The sequence below is a fragment of the Atractosteus spatula genome, chromosome 2 (genome assembly GCF_055471065.1).
Source record: "Atractosteus spatula isolate fAtrSpa1 chromosome 2, fAtrSpa1.hap1, whole genome shotgun sequence".
Classification (NCBI taxonomy): domain Eukaryota; kingdom Metazoa; phylum Chordata; class Actinopteri; order Semionotiformes; family Lepisosteidae; genus Atractosteus; species Atractosteus spatula.
The window spans coordinates 66,887,184-66,910,879 of NC_142707.1; the positions used below are offsets into that span (position 1 = coordinate 66,887,184).

A 23,696-nucleotide genomic window follows, 5' to 3' on the forward strand; every position below is an offset into this window, starting at 1 on the left:
CAAGGGGTTTGTCAAGGCTGAAGGCACTGGATTTCTTCAGAATCCACAGTCAGACACGAACAGAAGAACACAAGTTGAAACTAAAGGAACGTTCCTGAGAAATTAAAAATGGGAGAAAAAAACAACTTTTTCTTTCAAAGGTTTATAGGAAGAAGCCACAGTGAAGTTGATGTGCTGTCTTCATAAAATGGTTGATGAGATCCTCAGATTATTCATCTTCTAGCAAACACAAGTACTAAATGGAGAGCTTGACCTCTTCTCGCTTATAATCTTTCTTATGATCTTATATATTTTATAGATACACAAGTATAAAGTGGATCCCAGTAGAAGGCATTATTAGTAGCAAAGAAAATGTTTATCCAAAATAAATGGAAAAAATACACTATTGGTATTTTTCAGAGCATCTTGCACAAAATGTCCTTCTTTGTCAGTGCTGCTTTGGTTTCACATTATTTGTATTTAGCTATCTTCTACGTGAGCTACAGATAAAAGAGATCATAAGCTGTCGTTATTATTACATTTGCAATATAGGCAATTTGAATGCCTTTAGAAGTCTCTAATTTAAAGTGGACTTTTGTTCCAAAATGTCTTCCCTCCATGAAGACAATGATCTTTTGACTGATATCTAAAACGATATCAAATGTGACTTAGAGATTTATGGTTGGACAGACACAAAAACTGCAAATGGCTGCAAATGAATGAGCACAGATTAGCTCCACACTGACAAGTAAAAAGTAAAAAAAATGAATAGTTCAAGTCTTCTTGAAGTAGAGAGTTTATATAAAACATTTCTAAAATGGTTTCAAAAGTTTATAGCATACCTAAAGATTGCATGGAAGATAACATCTGTAGTTATCTTCCACACAAATGCCGACTAACAATTTGATTTAGAGAAGTCTGTGATAAAGAAGAAAAGAACTATTTTAACTGGACATTTAAAAAAAAAACAATATAGGGATCTTTAGAAGTTCAACAGAAAAGGTTTCATCTGGAACTTAACTGAATTTGGGTTTACAGTGTAATGTCTGCTTGTAAAAATGTTTTTGATTTTTTTTAATGCAATTTAAAAAAAAATTGTTTCAAACAAGATGTTTTGGAGGCAAATCCCTGAACAGTAAAGGGGGTTAAAGCTTCACATTTATTCGTCACACCTTGTCCTACTTGTAGCAGCTCCCTTTCACTAACTTGCCCATCTGTGCACAAACAGCCCAGAATGCCAGATAGTCATGGGTCACGCTGTACCGAAAAAAAAACAGAGCATTGCATAACACGACAAGAACAGGAAATCAAACAGAAACGTACTGCTCTCCACACAACACACACAGCACGGCTTTAGCCAACCAGCTTTCAGACCCCAGTTAGCGGTATGACGCCTGTGTCAGTCATCTGCCGTGAATGGAACAGTGCTTACAGGAAGACCTGAATCCTGATGTTAAATGTACACAACTGAGGTGTTTTAATCCCACCGCCTTTTCACACTCAGTCTAACTGTACTGTACGTTGTTTGCTTCCCCAGCCATGCATAAGTGCTTTAGTTATTGACGTAAACAAACACTTTCCCATCATTTCCAAGCCCCACAACGTGTTTCAACACACTGTCCTGGAAATTGCTGTGCCGATCAATGACACTGAGCTGGGGAACTTTTCAGAGCTCAGGGATTCCTGAAAGAAATAGGAATCCAGTTCTCAGGAATCCAGTAAAACACACATTCAGACTTACACACGCGTCTGCAAGCAGAATGGTATTTGTCAACAAAAATAAAAGCCACAAGCGTGCAGAATCACAAAACCTCATTTTCCCATTAGATTCTGTTCATGAGATTAATGTATTTTTTTAAAATCTCTGGCCTGTGTTTTTGAAACAGTTTGGCTTATGGTTCGGTCATAGAGAGATGTCAAAGATTTTGTCTGTCATTACTATACATTTACATCTGCATTGATAAGAGATTGTTTTGGTATTATATTATGACAGTTATTGATCTGCCATATCATGATTATTAATCCAACAATTAAAAGCATGAGAACATAAGAAGGTTTACAAATTCCATTTGTTAGACTTTACGACTTTATGATTACTAGTAGATAATTAATCCCAAAATTTCACCCAGTATAAACTACTTCTTGCAGGATTTCAAAATATTCACTTTAACAAACTGACTGACCAATCAGTGTCTCCCATATTAAATCCTCCCCATTTCTCCTCTTAATTTCCACTTGTTACTCTATATGTTTTTTTTTATCTTTGGGCTATTCTTATCATTACCGTTCCTGACTTTTTATCAGTTTTGCTTCAGACTGGAGAGTTTCAGTTCCTTTTTCCTATTTGTACGTGATGTTCCTCTACAATCCAAAAATATTCTGGTCACTTTAATGTAATCACTTTCAAAGGTAACAAAATCTTTTTGTTGTGTGGTCCACAACTCAGAATGCAATATATACTATGCTAGATATATTGCAAACAGGAGTCCGTTTGACCCATCTAGCTCATTTGGCTGCCAGCAGCTATTTGATCATATTGTTCAGTCGTTTCTTGAAAAAGCCGGGTTATCGTCTTCAGTGGCATTGTTGGTTAGCTTTTTTAAGACTCCCATAATGCTCTATGTAAAAAGTGCCACCCTTCTCAGGGTTAAATGCATTTCATTGTATTATTTTTGTAGTTTCCACTTCTATTCTTTGATTCATGTTTCACTTTTGATTCTGCAGAAGTCTAGTGGGTTGATTTTGTCAGAGCCTTTGAAGTTCTCTGGCAGGGACTAAAAAGGTTCAGTTCCTTCAGCCTTTCTCTATAATCTATCATTTCATCATTGTTCCTGAAACACTTTACCTCACCCTTCTTTTACTACTGTAACACAGAATAAACCTTTATTATTGATTTACCATCCATTGCATAACCTGTGCTTGTAGTTCATTATAGTCATTTTTTTTTCAGAGGGATCTGGTTATATCTGTGATTTTATAAATTATTTTTCATCCGTATATGTGTCTGAATTTATTAAACTGTTTGGGCCACTAGTAGTACTAATGATGACTAGAATCGCATGTATTCTTTCTAGATCTGCCCAGCCCTAAATGCTGTCTAATCCCTCCTGTATTGTCTTTCCCAGAGAACTGAAGTATCTAAGAAAACACATTCAGCATCCACAATTTCAAAAATGGAAAGACTCTATCCCACGCAGGGGGATACCATGATGACCCAGTTATGAGTGGAATAAAATACCAGGTGTACTTCAAGATGGACTATTCCAAGAACTGTTGCTAACTGCTTCTGATATTACAGAAAAACCATCAGGCCACCTCTGAAACACTACACTACTGATTGTAACATCAGTGATGGGACATGTTTGGGACATCTACATATAACTATGAAGGCACTCGACAGGTGGGTCAGTTTCACACATCTCTATTATCCCCTTCTGACAAAAGCCAGAACCGGAACACTGCCTAGTAAACAAGGCATCCAGTCCTCCAACAGTCGTTAGGGGAGCGTGACACCTGCACACTGAACAGTTCTGTGACTTGCATTTACACCTGCAAGTGATGATTGCATGTGTTTGCAACGGGACCAGAGTACAGAACTGAAGACCTGGGAGACTGTCTTCCATACTGTTTCAGGAATTCTTTACTCACCATACACTAAGGCATTTTGTTTTATACTTTACATGTCAATTATACACAACTTTGTTATTTGCCTCCAGAGCTCTGAGTCTCACTTCTTCCAGACCGCAGAGCAGACAACGTCTAAAAGCCCTTTATCTCCTAGCTGGTTTTAGAGACCTTTTAATTAGCCGAGAGGTGTGGTTAATCCCAAACAGAGCCTATACTGGCAGCTCCTTTCCCTCACGTGGAATTTCACTCCCACTGAGTTCCAATTACTCAGGCAGAATAGCTGTGCCTCGTTCTCCAGGTTTTTCCAATTAACATGTGGCTCTCGCACAAAGCCACCTCTCACTAGCTCACACAGTGGTATTATGGAAGATGTGGAGGATACGGAAGACTTGGTAGAATAAAAGTTATTTGCAGCAGAATTCAATACAAGTGGGACAGATGGGACGAAGGGCTGGCCAATGTGATATGTAATAATAATCCATCCATTTCGGTAACAACTTAGTCCCACACAGGGTCATGATAAGCGAGAACCTAGCTTGGCAGGCAGTGGGCACACAGTTTGATACAGGAGACAATTAAGAGATGGCAGAAAAATATGGCTTTAGACAGGCGGAGGAAACCGGAGAACTCCCGAATAAATCCACCTGAACAGGAAGAGAACATGCAGATTCCACACGCAAAGTCCCGCCTGGGACCCAGGAGCTGTGAGGCAGACGTGCTAAAGGTCACAACACTGTGCCATCTGTGTGACAGAAGAAATCTACAGCAGGGATTGCTCCCACTTCACCAGACTCCTTAATCGCACAGCCCCTTTTCACTACTGTTACCTGCATCTTAATCCCCAGAATCTATACAGTGAATTGAGGAGCAGTTCAGAGCAGGGTGAGGGGTGGTGGTCTTAGATTCCCATGGTAGACATTGTTGGGGAGACCCTCAAAAAGAGTCCTGTAAAAACAGGCTGGCGCTCTAGGCGAACTCTGAGCGAAGAGAACAAGTTGTTTTTTTTACACATGCCGCTGTCGTGAAATAAGAGTATTTCTGAAACAAATACCTACAGCACAATTGCATGCTTACCTTGAAAAGGTTGAAAATCACGCAAGAGGTGAATTTCTGCATTACAAACTAGAGAAGAAGTAGATCACAGGACTCCAGGACTGCAGTACTAAAAACGGTAATGAATCATTTGTAAATACGGATTTGTTTCGTTATTTCCGTGTTGATGTCTGGGGCAGCGAGTTCACAAATACAGTGTTTCCACCTGTGCATAAAGGCATTTGTGTTCTGTATTATTTCCAAAAGAGGGCGCTCTCAAATGAATTAATCCCAGATTGGTTTTCTTCAAATTATCAAGAGTATCATTCATAAATAAGATTTGAAAACCTCTTTTTACTTAGAACGGTCGGTGTTTTCTAACGACAAATTAGAACGAGAAGCTAATGGAATATGTATGAAGATATGTGTACTGGGGTTCAAGGCTCAATACGGTTCCCATCGAAATGAAAAAAAATACCTCTATTCTTGATTTAAAAGGAATCGTGTAATTTACTGTAGAAATTATTTTTGTTGACGAATCTCAAATCCTGAATTCTTTCAGGGATTCTTTGAATCTTTACATACAAAATCATTATCACCCTCAAAGAACTCGTTTATTATCAATACCCATAGTGAAACGCGGCTAGATATCGGGTTGATTCTATATGAAATTACAAATACATTCAAAGACCATAAGTATAGTAATATCCACGCTCAGCGATTTTTTACGGTACTCCAGGAACTGCGTCCATGCAGAATTCTCCCGTTTGGTGTGTGTAATAAGTAAATATATTAGCAATGAAATAGCACGATTAATTTCACTTGAAAGAATGTTAGTGTTTTCTGAAGCCTGCTTTATCAGCCATCGCTGAAGAGATCTGTTAAATCTCTGATGGTCAAACACATTAAATAAACTTTACTTTGTTTAATATATCAAACAGCCTGCGGGTTCTCCAGAATCAATAAAATGATGACTCGTGATCTGCGACGCGGCAGCGTGCAAGATGAGTCTAAATTCAAATACTGCTCCTGTAACTGAGAACATAAAACTGGATTTCTCTGTGAAAATGTAACTGAAATATAATTTTGATATAAATAACTTCCAATATTGCTCAAATTTAAATTTGGTCCACCGGGGAATTGTCTCCGCTTGCTTTTGGTGACAGGTCACTCATAAACCCTATTTCATGTTTCCTTTTGTTACTTCAGAGAAACTAAAACAAGGTCCACGTTGTGCTTTGTGTAATTCGTTTTGCGTTTTTAGTTTACTTAGTTGCGAAATGTCATGGGCATACAAACCTTGCAAATAGTGTTTTTCAAAAACAGATTTTCGGTTTTCTCTAGGCCAAAACTAGCCAAGCTAAAAAAAATGATACCGAACAGGCAAATGATGAATTGATTGTACAGTTAAAGGTCTGAATTCGGTCTAAAATAGTTATTAAACGAATTAGTACAAAAAATATCATCCGATGACGATGACCTTAGAAGGACAAAAGGGCTGAAATGAGTGGATGAATGTTAACACATTTCTACGACTCATATTAGGATTTATTAACTGTGGTTTAATACTTATAAAATCACTTGTAAATCGTCTATTGGGAAAGCTGACACTGGAAGAAATGAGATATCCGTACACGTTTTATTGAGATTACCATGCGTTTGATTAAAAAGCATTGTTTAAAAATGTTTTATTAGCCAGTATTGTAAGCGATAACAAATTCAAGTCAAATAAAACAAAAAAAGGAAAAGTTACTCGTATTTGACCTCATGTTATGGAATAAAATTCGATTCTTTACAGCAGAAGTGAACATCTAGTCTTGTTTCTGACGATTCTAACAGGGAATATAGACCACACTCCTGGCAATAAACAAAAAAAAAGGTCAAAAAGAAGGCAATTCTCTGCATTCTTTATTCCGTCTGGTGAAAAAAAAAGTGCATGATAAAAAGCCTTCTTATAACAACAGTTTAAACTCAACTCTTTTCTCCTGGAAAACAATCAGATTAGGTTATAATGAATCTTTTCAAATGGGTTTGTTCTTTTTAGTTAGCGCAGGTGTACAATAGGCGGCCAAGCCGGGGAGTCTCACGCCTAGGTGTGAGCTGATTATTCAAATAGGGCAACGCAGAAGTAGGGATTGGAGATTTCGCCTGGCGCACAGAGCTATATCACAGCGTTTACAGCCAGACACCAACGTCATTTCAGCTCCTGTCATCATCAGACGCTATTCAGCGCCTCTGGGCACCACTGTCTGAAATCTACACATGCTCGAGTCCCCGAGTAGAAAGCAGACCAGCGATCTGGGTTACCGTTGGTCCGAAGTCTTGTTCTAGAGAACTTTTTTTTTTTAAAAAAAAACCTTCTCCAGAGAAGCTGTTGACCGGGTGGATTCGCTGCTTCCACAATGCTGGGTGCAGTTAAAATGGAAGGACACGAGCATTCAGACTGGAGCACCTATTACGGCGAGCCCGAGGTTGGTAGCTTATATATATATATTTTTTTTCGCCTAAAGCCGATCCCATTTTATACAACTCAATATTAGCCCTGAGATAATATTAACTTTGTGATCAAATATTGACTTGAGGCGTCTCCAAATCCTCCCCGATCTCCGAGCTGCGCTATCCTAACAAAGTTGGGCTTGGCATGCAAGAAGAAACTTTTTTTTTTCTGGAATTCTGACTTCATCTGCTTACATACAAGTCATGGATAATTTGTTTTTTAAGGATCGCTTTCTTTCATTCTGTAGTGGAAAATACACATGTAATTGCTATATAGTGCTGTCGAGTTGCATTCACTACTCAATGAATATGCATTCAATGTTTCTTTTTCAGTTTCTGTTACACTTTCTGTATTGTTTTTCGTACAATTTGATATTTTCACGTCCTGTGATCGTTCTAAGGAGAAATCGTGAAAGGAATCTTTGAGAAATCAGTTTAGCTCTTGGGACTTCTTTATAAATTTTATATTAGCCGCTGAAAGCACATTTGTTTGATTATCCTGAAAATATTAAATACGTTTCATGTCAGATTTGAGTTGGGTTTTTTCTGCTCGAACGAAGACAACGCTTGGATGAGGAACAACATTTATTGAAGTCGTTTTGTCAAATCAATGATCGGTAGCGGGTCACCATTTTTTGGTTTTGTTTTTTTAAAGTTTTGTTTTCATAAACAAACAAAAACTTAACTGTGATGCCAAGTTTGTTTTAAGCGCCTTTGACACAGCCGCCAGTGATTCGAAATCTTAACTTTTTTGTGTGTCTTTTTTTCTGCTCCCACAGTGTTACACATCCGTTGGCAACATGAACACCGGACTGGGGATGAACACCATGAACACGTACATGAGCATGTCGGGCATGAGCACGGCGGCCACCATGACGCCGAGCTCCATGAACATGTCGTACGTGAACACGGGCATGAGCCCCTCTATGACGGGCATGCCAGCCGGGGCCGGCTCCATGAACGGCATGGGTCCCGGGATGGCGGGCATGAGCGCGGCTCTCAGCCCCAGCATGAGCCCGATGACCGCGCAGCCGCCGTCCATGAACGCCTTGACGTCCTACCCCAACATGAACGCAATGAGCCCCATGTACGGACAGTCCAACATCAACAGATCGAGGGACCCGAAAACGTACCGGAGGAGCTACACGCACGCCAAACCGCCCTATTCGTACATCTCCCTCATTACCATGGCCATCCAGCAGTCGCCTAACAAGATGCTCACGCTTAGCGAGATCTACCAGTGGATCATGGACCTCTTCCCTTTTTACCGTCAAAACCAGCAGCGCTGGCAGAACTCAATCCGCCACTCCTTGTCCTTCAACGACTGTTTCCTGAAAGTGCCTCGGTCGCCCGACAAACCGGGGAAGGGCTCCTTCTGGACCCTGCACCCGGACTCCGGGAACATGTTCGAGAACGGCTGCTACCTGAGGAGACAGAAGCGCTTCAAGTGCGATAAAAAACTCTCCAAGGACTCCGGCAGGAAGACCTCCGAAGGCGGATCTAACAGCAGCTCGGAGAGCTGCAACGGCAACGACTCTCCCCATTCCAACGCGTCCTCCTCCACCGAGCCAAAAAGGTCGCTGTCGGACATGAAGTCCAGCCAGGCTTTGAGCCCCGAACACGCTACGTCCCCGACATCTCAGGCGCAGCATCTGCTGTCGCAACACCACTCCGTCCTAGCGCATGAGGCGCACCTGAAGCCGGAGCATCACTATTCCTTCAACCACCCTTTCTCCATTAACAATTTAATGTCGTCGGAGCAGCAGCATCACAAAATGGACCTAAAGACTTATGAGCAGGTAATGCATTACTCTGGGTATGGGTCTCCCATGACAGGAGCCTTACCCATGGGCTCGATGACCAGCAAGGCGGGCTTGGAGACCTCGCCAATATCCACTGACACGTCTTACTATCAAGGTGTGTATTCTAGACCGATCATGAACTCTTCCTAAGTTTTCTGCAACACATGGACCTTTTCCAGCAATTTGTACATTTTGTAAAATAATAGTTTGTGCACACGCATTCCAAAATATTTTTTGATGTTTCCCAATGATTACTAGATGTCAAGTTTGTTTAGTATTTTTTTTGTAAAAGGGGTGTTAATATATGACAAAACTTGTTTGTTTGTTTTCAAGCTCCCACCGCAGCTTTTGAAACGGAACAAAAAACAAAACAACAATGTTACAAATTATGGCACAGTAAATACTGAATTTAAAATGCAAATTTGGGAGAGTGAAGTGCTTCAGACGAATAATTTATCGTTTGTGTATTTCTTATTTATGGCTTGTAAATGTGTATTCTTGTAGTTGACAACAAGGGCAGAATATATTAAAGTGTTACTTGGACGTTTTGGGAACATGATCGTCTGGTCTTATTTTCTGTAAAATTATGTTTCATGTAATTACGAACAAATTATATAGAAACTATTTCAGCATTGAAACACATCAGTATGGCTTGATAAAGTCAACATGAAACAACATAATGTATTTTTTAGCTACGATGGTAAAAATCATTTGTTTTAAAACAGTTTTAGTTTTCGCTCTTTCAATACCAAACGGTGTTACGTTGTGGTACACTTCATTTAAGAGTTAGGACATTTATTAATTAAAACCAACTATTTTACCTTTACGGAAACACCCTAAAGGTTCACTGTAAAATGTTGACCAGTCCGAATTTCATAAGAGGCAAAACTAAGAATCAGATCGCAGAATTATTTTCAAGTCTAATTTAAAGTAACTAAATGGCCTATCGCGTTCAACGATCTTAATAGTGACATATTGTATATCATTTCGGAACAATATGCAATTAGAAACTCCCAACAGATTTTAAAAACCGCTTTGTGACTTATTCTGATTTTTGCCTTTTTGAAATTTTGAAAAGTACACCCATTACACCTTCCGCATTTCTCCCCAAATAACGTGAAATATTTGCAATGAAAGGTTAGATCCTACAATTTAACGTAGATAAACGGGTAAAACGAGTGTTTATATGACCTTATAAAAAGTCACGAATCAAATATAAAATCGAATAAACTAAATATGCCAAATATGTTATAATATTCTTAATATAAGGAGGTGTACGTGTTTTTAAGATGACAGGGTAAATATTTCAGTCTGCTTGGCGCCAGAAAAAAACATTTGGCCAGGCCTGTCGGCGTCGTTGATGTTTTAAAGTGTGCAATTTCACACACACAACGAAGTCCTCTATTTACTCTTTTCATTGACTCACTTGCTATGGTTCACCTGCGTGATCATATTCACAGTTCGTGAAATATTTCAGTGTGTGTTTGTAGCTTTGGGTGAAGATATGTGCCGCGGTGAGTTGCAGAACTGAAATTTGAAGCACAAGAAATGCCCAGCAGGGCATTTAGCCAAAGCTGTGAAAAGGAAGAAGAGTTAAGATCATCAGTGAACTACAGCAGATGTGGGAATAGGTGAGAAAAAGAGATTTAAACCACTACAGTCAAACAAATAAAAACGACATCCTCACCAACAGCTGATTAGTTCAAACCACCTGGAACAATCGTTGTAAGCAAAACTAAAGGCCAGCTTAAAGCACTTACTACGCAGCGATGCTGTATATAGTTTCGTTTTAGTGGCGAAATCTAAATGCCATGAAATGGTGCAGTGTACTGAGCAACAATGGTTTATTAAGTGCGTCTCGCTTTTCGCTGTACCTTTTAAAGCAAGCAGCTAAATGACAAAACATCCACAGAAGAAGTGTTCTCGATGAATACTTGGTTTTATCGTCCATATGTTTTTCCTGATACACTTCATGATTACTAGTGTTGGGGCAGTGATGACTTAAGTCTAGCAAGTCCTCAGAAAATCTAGATTAACATTCTATTAACATATGTGTGAGCACTTCCAAACAAACATTAAAAAAAATGATTAAGAACGATTACAGTGCCCAATGAATTCATGGACACAAACGGGGTGCGCTCAGTCGTCGTCAGATTGCGGATGACAGCACCCGGTCGCTTGTTAGCAGACGAATGATATCAATTTAATTAAGCCAGATGTCATTGCAAATGCAAAACTTTTTTTTCTTTTGATTAAATATATTTTAACTTAGCTGTACGTTAAAAAGTTAAGAGTAGCATTCTAGCTCAATTCGCTATTCGGGATTTATTCACCAGTACAAGACTCCTAAAATCATGAAACCACTGATGATGATAATTGTGAGGATTCGATATAAACCTGAAATAGTGGAATCGGTCACAAAGGATGACTTTAATAGTATAGTTCTTCACTTGGCGCTATTACTGTAACGAAGCGAAAAGGAATGAACAAAAAAGTTTGTTAAAAGTTTTCATTGAAATGATTAAAAATCAATTATTACTTCTTAGAAGCGCAGTAATAAAAATATAGAATAAAGGGGGCTGTGGTTTTATTTGCAATTACTGCTTTAATTTCTGGAACAAGATAATAGGAGCCTTGGCGCACTTAAAGAAAGGTTCCTATTATCGTTTTTTTCTGTGTGACACATTTTAATACACTAGATCCTTACTAGTCCAATTTTTTAGACGTCACTATTTCTTCACAACAGCAGCCTAATTTCAAGGTTTAAATGTCAAATGTATTTTATTTTTTTATGGGGGGGAACTTTCTAATCTCAAAGCTTGAAAACTCAAAAGAAAACCCGGAGGCGTCCAGAGGAGAATGTTATTAAACGCATTCGTATTTAAGAAACACCGTTACTATGTTATTTAGAAAAAAACCCGGTATTATTCCCGTGCAGTATCTCGGGTTTCCCACGCACAGTATACCACCAGATAGCCTGAACTCGCACCTACATAACAACATTCAAATCCTCCTTAAATTCGACATTGTCCCGAGAATGCAGTCCCCGGGTCGAAATCTCGCCCTCTCTCTCTCTGTTTCTCTCCTCCGGGAGGACACACACGTTGCGATCCAAGCATGAAATTTGTTTCATTATCACATAAAAGCCTCCCGGGGAGATGGAGAATGGGGCGGCTTTGGCAACAATGGAGGCTGAATGTGATGCTCTAACCTGTTATGTTCTGTATCACACAGCCATTGTCAGGGGGGTACTTTTAAACTACTTAGTGTCTCCCACTCCACTGATCCTAACAGATAAGATGTAGTTCTCCCCGAATAAATCAAAACCGGGGATGTCATTCTGATCACTGGGAGAAACCGATCGGTTTTTTTTCCCCTGCCTTTGGGTGTCTCGCCCATGGCTACCTTCCCACATTCCGGACTTCAACTTCTCTCACCGCGTCGCTCCTAGTCCCTTTATTTCCACTGTACATGTATTTTCCGACTCCATTCCACAGATCGGTCTTTAAACACCCGCGATCCGTGAATAAACAAAGTTTGTAAACAATGAATATATATATATACATGTAATACCAAATTCCAACAGAGCAAACTTTGAACAGAAAGACGTCATAGTTCAGTAAATTTGCACAGATATTAAATTTCGTTTCTCTTCATTTTAGCCATAATGCTAAGCTGAATTTTTATAACACTGATCGATATCTCGGTAAAATAATCATTTTTTTAAACTAGCGGGGCAGTGAAATCTTTGCTTTGTGCTAAAGTCAACAGTGGGAGAGTTTGAGCTCAAATAAATGCTGGGATGCTTCGAGCCCTTTGCAGTAGGCTTGTCTGAGACGTTTTAAAACTGGGCTCCGGTCGTTTGTGCAGCTGAGCGAACAAATTCACCAGGTAGGCATATATATATATTTCACTTTATGCCAAGATGGAGTGTTAAAGAACGGAGACAATCACCTACATCAACGTGTTTATTTTAAATATAGCTCCGAGTTCGGATTGAGAAAAAAAAATGTACCAATATTTCAAAGCAATATAACGTATTTTGGGGTTACCGTTGAGAAACCCAAACCCATATGCCAGTTCAGTACGGCAGGTCGGGTTTTCTTCCTTTACCTTATAGTTAAGGGTCAGTTAACAATAACAGGTGATTGATAGTCTCGATGTTATCAGGATAACTCACTTACCCTAAGTGCGCACGGTGTTTTTTTTTTCTTTTCAAAATACATTGCGGACATACAAGCACTCTCACACACGCGCGCGTTCATGCACATATATATATATTTAATAATATTTAACAGGTAGTCGCGTGTCTTCTTACTTTCGTGCATCGCTATTGTCTCTTCGAACGTTTTGCTTCATGTATTAAATATGTTTTGTGATGATCACTGCTGCATAATACCTAAAATTATGTTTTTTTTAATTCCGAGTACCAAATTTCTTACAGTTTATAAACCTAATACCAAACCTAACCTTTTATCAAAACCAAATGAATTTACTGAGTATTTAAAACCCAAGTATGAATTACAATGGGATAGAAGTGGATCTTCAGTTGATATTTATCTGTGGATATATTTTTCATATTTAAGAATTAGAGCAACGGAAATAAAAATATGAAGTGTATAATAACGCGGTATATTTACAATATTTTAAATACGCACTCAAAAGACGTGTTTATTGTGGAATTGTGCCGATTTTAAAACAAATGCTGGGATGTTGGAAAACTAGACGGGTGTTTATATATTGAGTATGCGAACACAATCACTGATATGAATGATGTACGGATCAACAATGCAGTACTTTTAATCAGAAATAAATAGCTTACACCAAAGAAAAAATAATTGAGTTTTATCTGTAAAAAATGTATCATGTATATATATTTCTATTAAGTTTCAGGTTAGTTTTTCTCTCCCTTTATCTTTCGTTTTTAACATAACCAGAGCACCCCGCTTTCAGTACTGCATCGCCAGCTAATGCTGAAAAATGAATAATAACTACGATCATATTATTTCTTTAAAACAACATAAAAAATCAAAATATTAAAATATTAAAAAAATATATGTGTGCATATATTTTGGAGCATAAATAGCAACCTATGGGCTACGTAAAGTTTTATAATCTTCTAAGAAAATGCTTAATTTCACACAGATATCATTAGCTCCTCAGTGTACTCAACGCGCACAGAGGTCTACAATTTCCGAACACCTGTAATTTCCCAATACGCTGTAAATGCGGTGCAAACTATAATAATCTCCAACCCCTTCGGAATTCTGTAAAATTTAAAAACAAAGTTGGAGTTTATTCATTTACTTTCCCTGCGTAGCTATAAAACCTTGTAAGTATACGACCGTTATGTCAAAGGACTGAACAACGTTTTTCCCGTTTTTCACACTCTCATATTTCATGCAACAGTAAATGAAATAAAAAACCACCGGCGCTGAGATGAATTTGTATATATATGGGTGAATTTACATCCTCATTTCTCGAGGAAAAACGTATCGTGGCTACTTAAAATATTTGTTAGGCTATTGAAAAGATGGGAGTGAGCGCACAGTTGTCCACAGCCATGTTATTAACAGCACCGAAGTCTTTCATTGTGCGATGAAGTTTTGAAAATGCGAGTGACCGAAGAAAGAATAAGAAAAAGTCATTTTAAGCAGCACAGTCGCTTTTATTTTCGCCGGCTAGACATCTACGCTTCCAAAGGCTCTTCAGTGTCACAAAGCAACAAGTAAAATGATAAATGTTATTCATTCGAGCTTTGCGATCTTTACAGTCAAATTCCAGTAAATCCGTAGAAAGCTGTGACATTATATCTAACCTGATAACTGAAATTATATAGGATGTGTTTGAACGAAAATAGACTTACTTATGCTAAATAACGTAATCCTCATATAATAATATCAATAATAATAATAATAATAATAATAATAATAATAAACTCCCTGTTCCATTTGGTTGTCTGTCCTCGTCTCTTACCAGCGCAACCTGACTGTTCTGACAGCCTATATTTCCAGACGAAGATGAAATCTCTGCAGAACACACAGAAAGGCTAATCGTTTTTAAATAATTAATTCTCTCCAATTCCACTGGTAATGGAAGTCCTCGGATTTGTCAATTACTTGTCATTAAATGAGTGTATACCCACGTACTTCATTCCAGATCCTTTGATGGGGGAAATAACCTCAGTCAAGCCCACTTCAATGTTGAATTAAATGGGAATGGCCTTTTGATATTTTAGGTTCAAAGGTAACCGGCTTCTTACTTGAGTCTGCCAAAGCAATGGCGACAAATTGAAGAAGAATTTACAGCAATGAATTTAATGTTCCTCCCTCGCAAAGATTTCTTTGTCATACCCAAAATACATCACTAAGTATCACTCTATCAGAAATCCAGATAAGATACCCCTTTAATGAAATTTGTTATTTAAGACGACTATATATAAAACGTCGCAATGCTATACCGTTTTAGTTACAGCAGTGCATCGATTTTGATTGGACTCTCTTCAGCCTCAGAATTAATTGATTTAATTAAGGTACCCTGCTCTTTTTAAACCCGATTAATCGCTTCCTTTACAAGTTCCCGGGAGAAGTGAAGTCTGAATTAAACAAGAACCCCCCCCCCCCACACACACACACACACATTTTTCTACTTATTTTGTAACACCGTAATATGTGGAAAAGAGCTTTGTTTTAATGTCGCCTGGTCATTTTTCAAATAACCTGATGCAGACTTTAAAAGGCAAGAAGGCACATTTTCACCCAAGCAGATTTCACACACATAGACACAAAAAGGTTTTGAAATGTCAGCAGAGATCGAAGTGCCTTTGCGAAAGGCTCTCGTAGTACATCACAGGCAACCCGTTTACTGTTGTTATAGCAACAAGATCAGCGATGGTCCGTAAGGCAGCTTGTTGATCCTTTTACTTTGGTAACCCGATTTAATTACATTTCTTACCAGTCATCCTATTTGCATATTTTCACCGAATAAGGCCTGACACCCACAAAGAAACAATAGTATTTATAAAATTCAATGCAGGGTCTAGCCAGAAGCAAGCTACACGCATTGCCCGAAAGACATTTCGGGATGAAATCGTCCAAAATAATCTCAAACGTCTAAATAGAAATCTGAGTCTAAAAAACTGAGCAAGACAATATACAATCGACACATCCGCGAAACGAAACCCCTTTACATCTGTTCAATTACCTTAATCAATTCACCAGATGATCTCGGTTTAAAATGAAAACGCACTTTAATGCCAGAATAAAGATTATACTGATTTAACCCACCATCAAGCCAGTCTAATAAATAGCGTGTCTGCACAACACTGCTCTCAAATACACCTAGTACTTAAAAAGAATTGTGAAGCCATTTTTTTCTATGTTAAATACAGTTTTTTGTTGTTCGATGGACTACGGATAGAGCGGAAAAAACGCCTCAGTCGTGCCTTGCCTTTTGAAGTTTTAGTTCAATAATTTAGTAACAATTTCATAGTATTATTTTCCTTTCCTATTCCATGGGAAATATTTTTAGATGAACACAAAGTCTTCGATAGGTATTGTACCTTAAGGAGCACACAGAAATACCCATCTTGGGTTCAAATTTGCAATGCCTGGAACACCCAAGTAGAACAGTCTCCAGGGAGATTGCTGGATACCAATCTTACAAGCTGTAATTCTGCCTTAGCCTATTGCAGGGGTGGGACAGTTCACACTATCCCGACTTAACTGCTCTTTCATTGGAAATACTCCTAATCCTATATCTTTGCAAGGGAAACTGCTATCCCACAGTATATTAAAGGACAACAAAGTCAAAACGTAAAAGCCGTCCTTTCACAATCCCTGGTTTCTCTTATGCATGGATTCGGTAGCTACGGTTCTGATTCCGATGGCCTTATTTCCTATCATACGATTTTTTGGGGGGCAAATATTACATTGTTGATTCAAAATTCGTTGAAGATGTTATGTTATCGTCGTTTCCGCATTGTGTTAAATGTTTCATGTAATGAAGGTGTACGAGTTCGCCTCAACAGGATTGGGTTATCATAAATTTCAGAAATACATGTCGTGCACATAGCGAAGAAGTAAAACAAAAAAAGAAGATTTAGGTTAAATACAAGGTAATCTATAATACCCATATAATGTTTATTTATGTTTTTGTGACTTATTCATTGTGTTAATAGGCTAGGTATTTTTTCAGGAACTGCGGACATCATATATACATAACAAATATTAGGTTTGTTAACGAACGGAAAACTGATTTTATTTTCAAAAGGAATTAATTGGTTGTTTGGGATTTTTTCCCCCTGGACAAGTGAAAACGGAACTTTCTTTTCATTTGCACCTTCACATTAAACTTTACAGCAGGGTCGCTGGGTCATCGTCTGCCTTGGTGGTCGTCCGCTCGCGAGCCAATGTTTACAGGAGACGAAGAAAGAATAGTTTCATAACCATCATCATCCTCGTCGATATTACATCTTTAACACACGGGGGGAAAAAAAAAACGTGTTTAATGAAACAGTCTCCCATTCTGCAGCCAAAACAATGGTTTTAAAAATAGACATTTGACCTGTTGTAAAAAAAAAAAGAACATCTTCTGTGCTAAATTGACTCAATAAACCCGATCTTGCACGGGAAAACAACGTTTTGTCTTTAATGACGATCGATAATTATAGTAATATTAGTATATCTTTACTTCTATTCTAAACTCACTTGGAGGTATTTATGCAGTTTTTTAATGAATATGCTAACATAAAGAAGCATATTCAGAAGCACTCCAAATTATATCTTTAGAATTTAGTATTCTGACAGATGTGTATCCTGTACCTCAGCGTATGTGTACGACGTTATGAATAATAGAATATTTTCATACATTTTTTCCACTGCCACCTAAACGATTAAAACAGAATCGCAACTTTGTATGAAATATAGATTTTATTTAGACGCTGAACAATATTGAAGGAACTCACAAAATTGAAGGCCAAGAGGGAAAACGTTTTTCATGTAACTAGCATATCAATCAAACCAATTAATATTGATCAATATTGATATTGAAAGCTCTAACACCTAAAACGCTGTAAAACGATTTTTAAGAATTGATTTATTTACAATTTATTGGAAAGCATAATTCACATAGACAACAGATGCTGTTTAAATATAATACATTTTTGCAACGGTTTATGGAACTGTCTATTGTTGTTACAGGGTAAAGCTTAATAGCACTCAAGCAAATTGGTTTTACAGCCAAAAATCAGCAAAAGCAAATCTTCAATGCAAACAAGACAGCACACCTTCCCATGATAGTAGCTTATGTTTTTACAGTACTTCAAACTCGAAATCACCTTTCTGTGGGGTTTTTGGTGCCTGGAATTTTGTTTTCAACAACGCAAGGTGCAACGCCCTGAAATCTCTCAACCTCGTGTCACCGGACTACATCACTGACGACAGGCGAATTAATGATTGTGAGCACATTGCATTTAGGTCTTACGAAAACACAAACTGTGGATCGCTGAAGTGTAATATTAGTGTGATGCTCTACAAGTATTCAGAGCTGAACACCACCACACCCGCGAGGAATCGGCTTCCTGAGAAAACATCATCCACAGAGCCATGTAATAATATAACGTGGTTGAGAGCTTTCCAAAACTGGGCAATGAAAATCGGTAACTACTTCACTTTAAACGCTCATAACACCGTTTACATATATTTTGTATTGGAACATATAGACAAAATGTAGACTAATACACCAGAGCCAGAATAAGCTATGATATCATTTACAGCTGAGCTACTGAAAATGGGAGAGAGAAATGAGGGAATTATGTAATCTGGTAGCCTGATTTTCCCTTTTGTATCTGTCCACATACAGAACGTACAATCCATATTTATGATACATAGATACGTTATCGGGACGAAAACAAAATATACTATACTGATATAAAATCATTTAAAAATATTTTAGGGGGAATCATGAAAAAAAAAACTAATTATCCTTTGTCTAGTAGAGACTGTTTAAGGATTACACGTTGTAAAGAAGAATACGTTGACATTATTTTTGATACGTTTTCCACACATCTTGTATTTTTTTATATAGAAGAAGCAAATTATTACAGATAAGCTAACAAAAAAGGAAAGGGGAGAGGAGTTTGTCCAGGCACTTGCCCTTGATATAGTCTTTTCACTATCAAATCGTAAACTAGCGTCACTTCTTTCCCGAAGAACAAACTAATGGAACCACGTGTTGTTCAAGGGCAGCCCAGTTTTCACCAAGCCTCCTAAACGTACTTTTTTTTTTGGCTGTCGTTAGACTCGCAAACAAAATGTGATGTCCCTGAACATACTGTAGTAACTTAAGAACTTAAGAATTGTCACTGAGCAGGAGCAGTAGTCTCCTGTTCTCAAAAGAGCTCTGCAGGAAATTAAGTGCAGGTACGTACTGGGCATACTCTGATGGCACCTGTGCCATAGAGAGTCAGGAGGAAACCTAACTTTGTATCTGGAGTGTATCTCAGTGTGGTGCTGCACACACTCTGTGTGCATGTCAAAATGGATCACAGGAAATGATTGATCCAGGCTGCCATCTGACTGGTCTACTTCTCTGTCCCTTATAAAGGCAACTGGGAGGGCGCTATGTCTAGTCAGGCCTAGAGGACTTGTAAAATAAAATAGGGAAATTCAAGGAGAGAAAGCCTCACTAAATGTGTAAAATATGCTCAATCTGTTGTCATCAAAAAGGTCACCAAGAGTTTAAATATTACTTGCAGACTAGGGTGGGAGGGGTAGGACTTAGAACAAGGTAATAAGGGGATATTTTTCTAATGATTTTTGTTTTGGGAGGGGGGGTTTTGAGAAAGTCGATGACCTTCCTCCAAACTCCCAGTGAGTTTGCGACGACAGTGCCCATTCGCAGGGAGGTGGTACTGCCCTGGGGCTGAGGAAATGAACAGATCCCGAGGTCTCCAAGCGTCCTCCAGTGGACACCATGAGGCCGCCCATGTCATCAGCGTCCTCTATGGAAAAGACCGCCCACTATCGGGAAGCTACTTGTGCCGGCGGGGGCTGGGGCGGCCGGGACCAAGGGCCCAGGTCTCCCCCTCTTTCCCGGCTGGGCCACGGGGAAAGCGACCATCTGGAGTAGCCCATCCTACCTGGCCAGCATGTCTTTTCGAGGTGGGAGGAAACTGGAGCTCTCATAGAATGAGGAAAAGACATGCAAACTCCACACAGACGGCACCTCAGCCCGCAATAGCGCCAGGGTCCAAGGGCTGTGAGAGAGTAGTGCCAGCTTCTCCTCCGCCCCCCTAAGCCCAGCAGTGACATCTAAAACCAAGCAAAGCTTTTGGAGCAATCGAGCTGTCAGCAGAACCCTAGGCTGTGTATCCCCCTACATGAAAATAGTTCTTCCAGAATGAATTTGTTCTAGGTATTGTGGAGAGAGTGACACGAGGATCCTGGAGAATAAGAGACTGATGTGAGGGAACCTGTCCGTTTTTATCATGGAAATCCTACCATGTGGTGTAGCCTGTGAAGAAAGCTATTCGGCTGTGATTGACAAAATTCTGGGAGTAACACAACAATATTCGCAATTGTTCGGGGGTGGGGGTGAATACTTCCTGATGGCACTGTAATGTTATTCAGGACCTTGTATATATAACCCCTTTAGGAATATACTTGATGTTTAGTGGAGATCCTTATTCTCAACTGTGTAAAACCTTTTTTTAGTGTTAACTAAAAAGGAATATGGGACATGGGGCTGCAAGAGAATTTGTATTAGCAGTAGGATTTTAATCATAAGGGCTAATTTCAACCATTTCCCTCTATATGTCAATGGGCTGACAATGTCGATGGAATGGGAGTAATACTGATGTTTTGGCAGATAGCTGGTGCTATGAATGAACAAATAATTGTGGTAATAATTATGACAGATCTTTTCTGATCTATCATCAAGAATTACAAATTAAGCTACAAAAGGAAAGTACAGTCAGAAAAGCAGAAAATTTCCTCTCCAAAGATCCAACTCGATTGTGTAACAGTAAAGCCACAGATTAATTCAGTACAATAGACTTTGCTTCTCTGTACAGTGCACTCTGAGGGGTCTAGGCTACACACAAGCAGCAGAAGTGTTGTATAGGGTACGGACAATATTGATTATATTAATTAATGAATGATCAAAACATTTTTTTCCATTGCTGCATATATATAGCTTCAATTCAGGTGATCAAATATCTTTTGTATACCCTTAGAATTCTCTGCACAAAACATAATGCACAAAAAAATGGTGCACAACATATTCTGTAGCTGATTGCAAACATAACCTTAGATCAGATGAAAACAAATATGATAAAACATCCCATAATAAAATAAGAGAACTCCCAAACACTGAAATATGAGGTTTGAATGTCATCAACACTTGCTTCTCCCACTGAGAAGTAGATTACATGTCCACAAGCACAAAATAAATGCACTTCAGTGAGGCAGTCCGGTATTAATGTAGTACAGCAAAGTAAAATAGCCTCCAGAATAGTATAACAACATGCTGTTTCACTGAATGAAATCTTTCTGTGCGCATAGAAATTCAAGCATACCCTTTAACAATAGAATCTATAAAAGAAAAGTCCAATTCAGCAAAGCAGATAGTTCCCACTCCAAAGATACAGCTCGATTGTCTAACAGTAATGCCACAGATGCAGGCAGTCAGTACACTTAGAATTTGCTTTTTTGTATATCTGCGTCATGTGTCATGATGATAACACTGGTTTGACAAATGTGGATGATCTTCAGCTTGGACAGGTACCGCAGAAATCTCAGAGTTTGCAGCTGTGGCAGGGATTTCTGCAAAGTGGGAATATTTGCAGGAACAAATTTGCAACAATCAAAAACCTAAACTTGATAACTTCAAAGATCCTGTTGTTGGGAGAGCTAGGTGCATTCATTTACAGTGCTAAATAATCAACATGTGTGTTTGGCACTTCTTCCCACACAGGAGAAAATGAAGTGTGGGAATGATACTACAATAGATGCATTAAAGCAAATTTTTAGTAAATGTATTCTGTGGCTCTGTGAGATGACTGGGAGACTTCCTTTTGCATTCTTTTAGTGCATTTTTGAATTTATTTTACTATTAAAATAGAGAGTGACTATGTTTCTGCTTTAAAAAAGCAATGAAGAACCAATGTACAGATTACATTGAGAACTTGCTTTGCTTGCGAAATACTTGAATAGCATTGGAGTAAATTACTTTTAAAAAGTCATTTTTTACAAGATAGATACAGGTTACTAAGTGAATAAGAAGTTAAGGTGTTCATTGAAGCCTTGTTTATTGATGCACAATTACTAAACGTAGACATGCATTTTACATTGCTAAAACCAATATTCATTTACTTTGTATCAATGGTACAAATTAAATTCATTTTAGTTTGATAAAAATTTCAATAAAATGCAATAGTTTAGCGCTCTACAGCTCATAAATGCTGCTCATGAGGAGAAGCAGATTTGAATCTTACATCTGACCGTCTGACAGCTCAGTGTTGCTCCTTATTGCTGTGGGCATTCAGGGATACAGGTGTGTTTGGATTGAGAAGTGGTTAATAAACAGAGTAAAATTAACCAGTAAAATAAAAAGAGTACAGATGAGAAGTGAATGCTCAAATTGGAGTCATGTAGTTGGTGGAGTACTGCAAGGATCTGTATTGGGACCACAGCTCTTCTTAACTGGGTACATTTGCAGATGATACCAAATTAGGATTAACAAAGACTGTAGGAGCACCATGTGAAATTCACAGAGTTTTAGATTACAACTAAAACAGGGCAAATATCTGACAGGTGACGTTTAATGTACACAAGTACAGGGTTTTGTATGCAGATAGTAAAAACAAACTATAGATACAAAATTGGAAACACCCAGCTTGAATAGTGTGCTTATGAAAGAAGCTTATGTTTTTATGTTGACACATCATTTAAATTTACTTCAGAAAGGAATGTAGACATTGGCTTTATAACTGCTGGAAGGGGAAGAAGTCACTGTAAAATTAATAATTAGTTTAGGTGTATTTCTACTGTTCCTTGGATAAACACCAGTTTAACTCTTTTGCATTAGGAGTATTTTAGCAGCAGTAATCTGTCAGACAAAGGGGGATGTTGCTCTCACCCTTATTAACTTCAGTAGTTTGTTGACACTCTTAACAAGTATGACTAAACGTTCGCTGAAGCAGGTCTTATTTTGTTCAGTAATATTTCTCTTTAAAAGATTTCCCTTCCCATCAGCCTTATCCTAATACACTTCTCTTCTCCCTTCATATCGGGAGCTAACATAACCAAAGCCCAGACATTATGATTTTCCTTGAAGTCCTCATCTGACTACGTACCTTATGCTTTGTTTTGCTGTTATTGCCTGAGACTTAAGTACTTGCTCTTTTCTTTTTGGCGTTTCTTCTGAATGTTTCTAAGTGCTTTCCTTCTCTATTGATTTTTAGAGATTTCCAAGTCAAGCAGTGATTCTCACATCCCCTGAATGTGTTAGGGCTGTTGTTACTGTTACTCTGGGTGGCAAAATTTTCAAGCCCCAGGATGTCTTCACAAGGGACAGTGCTCACACCAGTGTGCAGGAGAGTTAAACGTTAACAGTTGACATTCAAAATTTCTCATGGAGCTCTGCTAGGCCCAGACAAACACCTTCCTGTTACCTATGTCCTCATTGAGCATGTGTTAAAATTTTTGCCTTCTTAATGGGACAGACAATTGAATTTCGACCTGGTTGCCTACAATACAC

At 38.5% G+C, this 23,696-nt stretch overlaps 1 protein-coding gene and 1 long non-coding RNA gene across 2 annotated transcripts in view; both read left to right on the forward strand.

The window, feature by feature from the left end:
- Positions 1-6,775: 6,775 nt before the first annotated feature.
- On the forward strand, positions 6,776-9,490 carry foxa2 (forkhead box A2). The gene is made up of 2 exons (XM_088937290.1): positions 6,776-7,109; positions 7,914-9,490. Exons 1-2 carry the CDS (start codon positions 7,041-7,043, stop codon positions 9,084-9,086), a joined length of 1,242 nt encoding a protein of 413 aa, XP_088793416.1. The 5' UTR covers positions 6,776-7,040; the 3' UTR covers positions 9,087-9,490.
- A 3,264-nt stretch (positions 9,491-12,754) lies between these two features.
- The window catches only part of LOC148840103 (uncharacterized), a 39,806-nt gene continuing 28,864 nt past the window's right edge, over positions 12,755-23,696 (forward strand). Inside the window, exon 1 of the long non-coding RNA XR_016093894.1 lies at positions 12,755-12,827. This is a non-coding gene — a long non-coding RNA (uncharacterized LOC148840103). The remainder of the gene's footprint in view (positions 12,828-23,696) is intronic.

What these genes read in the sequence shown, in the direction of transcription:
- foxa2 (XM_088937290.1), top strand. Translation starts at nt 7,041, where the DNA reads ATGCTGGGTGCAGTTAAAATGGAAGGACACGAGCATTCAGACTGGAGC. An exon ending in CCTATTACGGCGAGCCCGAG is followed by an intron (nt 7,110 to 7,913) that starts GTTGGTAGCTTA and finishes CTGCTCCCACAG; the next exon opens with TGTTACACATCCGTTGGCAA.